Below are 5,812 nucleotides of genomic sequence, written 5' to 3'. Positions count from 1 at the left end.
ATTATTGTTAAATCTTTTATAAGCTTTTGTCAGTTTTGTTCTCTGTCTCTTATACACATCAAATCCTGGCTACGTCCCTGACCCTGACCATTAAGAAGACGCACTGGGAAGCGTTGTTCACAGCATTGGACTGCGGCGAAAACTGATTCCCCCATCATTAATGGAAGAGGCCCACGTCATGCTTGGCTGATTAGTTTTGATTTACATTTCGCAAGTCTAGTGCCATACACAGCAAAAGTCCATTTCTAGTGTTGTTGTCAAATGCATTTCAAACCAGCCTGGTTTTTTATTTACGTTTTGGAATAGAATTTGGAGAGGGCATTTGATCAAGTCAGACCTAATTTTTGAATTTGAATTACATTTTAAAGAAATTAGAACTACATTTGGAAAAATTTGAACTACGTTTTGAAAAATTAGAACTTCATTTTGGGAAACTAGATCTACATTTTGAGAAATTTATGCCTACGTTTTGATAAATAGACATTGAATTTTGCAATTAAATTTTTTAATTTTAACATGGACTTTTGCTGCGTATGGCACCCCATAGGTATAGGCCTAGCCTTGAAGGGACGAAGGTCCCATATGAAAAACAACGTCGCTCCTTGATAGCTAACATTGTCTATTTAACATCACAATAATTCATTATTAGACCTATAGTTGTTTTTTGAATTGTACTCCACAAATCTCAGCCGATACCTCGCACAACTCGAGTAACGTCTCATATCTATTGTCGTGACGTCATGGCTCGCTGGCTCACACTTGCGATGTCTCGCACTTGTGATCAAATAACACGCTGGCTCGCACTTTGGCAACACTCTTTGGCAGTCAACTCGCCCCTAGAAAACCCGCCCTTGGAAACTTGCTCCATAAAAAAACGTACACTTCCTAGACCATGCAGTCTTCAAAATAAAAATTGTAACCTTTGGTAATCAACCACATTTTCCACATACATATAAATTTTTGAAACTTTATTTAAAAAAAAAACCTAAATCATAATTCACCACTATAGACACTTTTTGACAAAAATGAAAAATTACGACTTTGTTACCCAATGAGAAGTGTTCTAATATAGACAATGGGTCGTGTCTCATATTATTTGTTTTATTTTTATTATTCATTATTTTCACTTGACTCGCATTAATAATTTTGTTCGAAGAACATTTATAGTTGTACTTCGCAGCACTTCACTTGCAATTTGTAATTTCTAGTCTGCAACATAAATAGCAGCCTAATTCGACCTAAGGTCAACTTAGCCAGTAGACTAGGCTTATAACTAGTACTAGTAGAATGTTGAAAGTTATATGTTAAAAATGTATTATTTTTATGATTTATGTTATTATGGTGAAATAAAAGTGACGTAATTGGGAGTTAATTTTTATCAGACATTGTAAGATACTTGTCATATCAATAATTTAGGCCTCCTACATGATTTTACCTTTGGACATATTCTTAAGTTCCTCCATGCCAGTAATACAGTAGGCCTATCACTGATATAGCATACGAACGATATTATGTGTTACTATTAGGAGGAATAATTAAAACAAGCGTTAAACTTCTGTTCACAACACAACGAAATATTATCTTCTTGCAAAGTACTGTAAGAACGAAAGTTTAACCATTGTTTTATTTAAATACCGACATATTAGTATTCGGACAGGATGAATCATCGTTGTTTGTTATTATTGGTAGTCGCGTGAAAATGATATAGTTTTGTTAAAGCTTTTATTAAGGTCATTTTAAGCGTATCAGTCCGGGAACCGTTTCATGTAAAATCAAAACTTAGTTGCAACGTGGTTCTTAATTTGCTAATCCGATACTCAACAATGATAAGAAAACCGTCTCTTTCTCGATATTCAGTAGAAACACATCCATAGAAGAGCAGAAAGGCAATGTGCACAATTCTTTATACTATCATAACATTGTTATTATACCTAATAAATTATTAACAATTTCTATGTTTTAACGATGAGGGCGCCATAAAATAAATATAGGAAATCTAATACAGGTACAGGTAATACAATATTTTATATTCTGTTAGAAGTGATAACATGACGATAATTTATATACTACTTTTGCACGTAGGGCTGTATCTGAACAATACAAACCCAGTATAGTCTTTGGTATAAATAATATGACTATAGGCCTACATTTATTTGTATGAAGAAACATCAAAAATCTGAAGACGGACTCTACACAATTTTGGTATTAAAACCTACATTATAAAAGCATTATTATATTTATACTTCTCCTTTTAAACGTGCATTTTATGTCATAATTCATTGCATTCATTCATCCTTTCAATTTTTGTCAACCATTATACGATCTCAATCCTGTCACTGGCAGTGATCTGCATGCAAATGCACACGGGTGCAAACGCTGATATCGTTATTATGTACTATCACGTGACATATCACGTTACTTCGCTTGTGAGAAAGGCACTTTAGCATATTATCGAGGGGTGTTTTCGATTAAAACCAACTGCAATTGCAATTAATCTTAGTAATGAGTATTTAGGTAAAGGTCATACTCCCGGAACAGCAAATTGTTCACTACTTCCAAATTCTACCTTACGGCTGCATTGCTGATGAATGTTCAGTGAAGTGTTTCGTTGGTGTTGCAAATTGTCCACAGATCGTCATACACAAACCATGTGGTTCGACTCATCTGCCTCGACAGTAGCTATGGACTATAGCAATTCACAGTGAATGCAATTAATCCGCATCGACAGTATAAGACGTGACACAGTAATAAGCGATTCATCTGCGTCTACAGTGTAACTAAGGAACTACGGCGCTCAGTAAATAAGCGATTCATTCGTCTCGACAGTATAACTAAGGAACTACGATGCACAGTGAATGATTTATTGCAAAGATAACTACTCTCAACTTGTTTCCCATTTGAATCTTCGTCTCGTTTGGTTATAAAAAATTTCATTATATGGGCCAAAAAATTCGTTCAGCCTGGCAATTAGTGGCTCAGAAACGTTCGGATATATTGATCTTCGCCCTTTGTTTTCTCCAAGGCATCGTGATGAATTTTCCCATCTTAAACAAAAGTAGCCCTTAGTTTCATTGAAGTAGAAATTATCCGGGGAATAATAATCTGAAACTCCGAGAAACCGTTCGACTAACTTAACCTCTTTGTACGGATTATTTATCAACGCATCTCCATCAACAATGTGAAACTGACTTCGGTTGAAATAATGTAGCCACCTGTCTAGATGCACACAATAAATACTCGTCTGAACGGGCCTGTAAAATTTATCGACCTCACCGTTGTCCATAACAAGTTCGGAAAAATCTTTTTTTTGTTTTTCTTTATGTTTAAGAGCACCTTGCATATAATCGGAAATAACTCGAATCGTAGGTTGTCGGACTATCAGAACAATTTTTATAGAGGCGTTCATATGACGGACCCTTTCTGGAGTCTTTTTGGAAGTAAAATATGCTGGTGTCTTTTCGATGGTAATTTGGTGTTTGGACGACAACGGCATTTGGTTAAGATACCATGGAATTCCTTTTGCGTAGTTTGAATCAAAATCGAAGTAATGAATTTCATTCAAAGGTTGTACGATATCAGGATGCATTGATAACATATTGATTAGCGCCCTCGTACCGCACTTCCTTACACCAATGATAATTACTTTTGGGAGTTTTCTCTCACGTTGGGCGGGTTCATATTCCCTGTTGCCTTTAACCTGTTGATAAGCGTTACCTTTCACTACTAAGTTATATATCTGCTTTAATTTTAACCTTCCTGAAGAGCGCCCTCCATTCAATCTCGTTCCCGTAAGCAGTTGCATAGATCCATTTGATTTTTCTGATGGAAATGCTGGAAAATATTTATCTTGTCTGATGTTCGGCGAGACGTAATTAGTCTCGTCTGCTTTTAACGGTTGGCGTCTAACTTGACGAATTTCATCGAAATCAACACTCGTCTTAGTGACAGATAAAGCTATCAATAGTGCAAATGGTATCAATATTGTCATAAAGAGAAGCACGAGATTATTAATTCCCCTCAGCCCTACCCTTTTTAGTTTTCTACAAGTCATGGTTTCCTTGATCAGCATATGACTGTTTAGCACCAACGAGTAGGTAGGTAAACCTGAAAATAAAACGAAAGTGTATAGTAAATATGACATAATCAAATGTTTTGTGTGTATGTATAAAGTATGTAATCCAAATTAGGTTTGATGCGTAGCACCGTAAACATAATATAGAACAATAAGCAGTTTGGCGCAGCGGGAACGGTTTGGTTCCGACCTCGAGCTTGGGGTTTCAAGGCCTTGCTGTTTATTTATTTATTGACATTTCACCTTTTCACACACAACTCGTGTGGTGCAGTCCGACAATAACAACTAAAATACAAAAGTAGACAACTCTAATATAAAATCAAATCATATAAAGAAGAGCACAACAAATTAACCAGGAATGTAAATAAAGCCAATAGCTTAACTCAAAAAGTTTTAACTATAGGCTTAAATTTTGAAAATGTAAACTAAAGGTATGAAATCAAAATTAAAACAGGAATTACAAAAATTTCGCTTGTATCCTTGAGCAAGATAGGCACTTTATCTGCATTTCTTCTCTCTAGCCAGGAGTATAAATAAGTACCTGGAGGAGTTGCCTGCTCCTGCGCTGATTACCAGTTACATTTAATGTATGGACCCAATGGCCTGGGAAAAGAAGCACTTTGTATCTACAAAAAAAAAATGCGCAATATAAATGATATAAATAATAATAATGATAATAATAATATAGTAATAATATAATAATAATAATCATAATAAAAGTAATAATATTATAATATAAGAATAATGATATAAACAATAATAATAATAATAATAATAATAATAATAATAATAATAATAATAATAATAATAATAATAATAGTATCAAGCATAGCCTTTCAAACGAATGTTTCCGGGATTCGAACCTGCGTCCTCTTGCTACCAAGGTGAGTATCATATCGTTAGATACGGATATAGGCCTACATAAAAGTTAGTAAAACGTGTGCTGTTCTATACGTGTGTGCAAAGGAGTGTGGAATTCACATATAAGCAAATATATGGACAATAATAAACCGAGCTCAAAAAAAGGAGATGATGTTATGAATGTATCGAGCTCAACCTTTAACAAAAAGATTTTTAGTTAGAAACCGAACCTACGGTCTCTCGTCATAAATGTTAATATCATACATCTGACCACAGAAGACTGTTGCTTTATCACAAATTCAAACCAGCCAGATCATCTTCTGATACAAATGATACACGCCCCCAAATATAGGGGTCTAGGCCCGTTGCCACATGGCCTGTTGCCACCCGGCCTTTTGCCACAGGGCCCGTTACCACCCGGCCCGTTGCCACCCGGCCTTTTGCCACCTTAGGCCTTTTGCCACCCGGCCTTTAGCCACCCGGCCTTTTGCCACCTAGGCCCGTTGCCACCCGGCCTTTTGCCACCCGGCCCGTTGCCACCATAGGCCCTTTACCACCCGGTTCTTTGCCACCGTAGGCCCGTTGCCATCCGGCCTTTTGCCATCCATAGTTGTATAGTAGGCCTATGCATTGTATTCGCAGAAATTTTATTCTCGGCATTTTTGCCAAACTATGTGTACTGAATAATGAATGGATTGATTGTTTGGCAGATTGTAAACAACGACAATTCATGAAAGGCACACGTGTGAAGTAGCTTCCTGATTAGCGTTCTATCTTTATTTGTATATATTCAGACGTATATATATTTATATATATATATATATATATATATATATATATACATACATATATATATATATATATATATATATATATATA

The 5,812-nt window shown here is 35.7% G+C and overlaps 1 protein-coding gene across 3 annotated transcripts in view; it reads right to left on the bottom strand.

The window, feature by feature from the left end:
* Window positions 1–1,075: 1,075 nt before the first annotated feature.
* The window catches only part of LOC117121703 (heparan sulfate glucosamine 3-O-sulfotransferase 1-like), a 24,708-nt gene continuing 19,971 nt past the window's right edge, over window positions 1,076–5,812 (bottom strand). For 2 of the 3 annotated variants that reach the window (XM_033266987.1, XM_033266989.1), the window contains one exon: window positions 1,076–4,104. In XM_033266987.1, the coding sequence (XP_033122878.1) occupies window positions 2,882–4,069 (1,188 nt within the window). In that variant the 5' untranslated portion in view covers window positions 4,070–4,104 and the 3' untranslated portion in view covers window positions 1,076–2,881. Of the gene's footprint in view, window positions 4,105–4,613; window positions 4,699–5,812 lie in introns of all 3 variants that reach the window. The other variant, XM_033266988.1, reaches the window with a different exon arrangement.

This window comes from Anneissia japonica, unplaced genomic scaffold (assembly GCF_011630105.1).
Source record: "Anneissia japonica isolate Jap-2015-1 unplaced genomic scaffold, ASM1163010v1 scaffold287709_len1912824_cov184, whole genome shotgun sequence".
Taxonomy (NCBI): domain Eukaryota; kingdom Metazoa; phylum Echinodermata; class Crinoidea; order Comatulida; family Comatulidae; genus Anneissia; species Anneissia japonica.
This window is presented reverse-complemented; position numbering and strand designations above follow the sequence as displayed.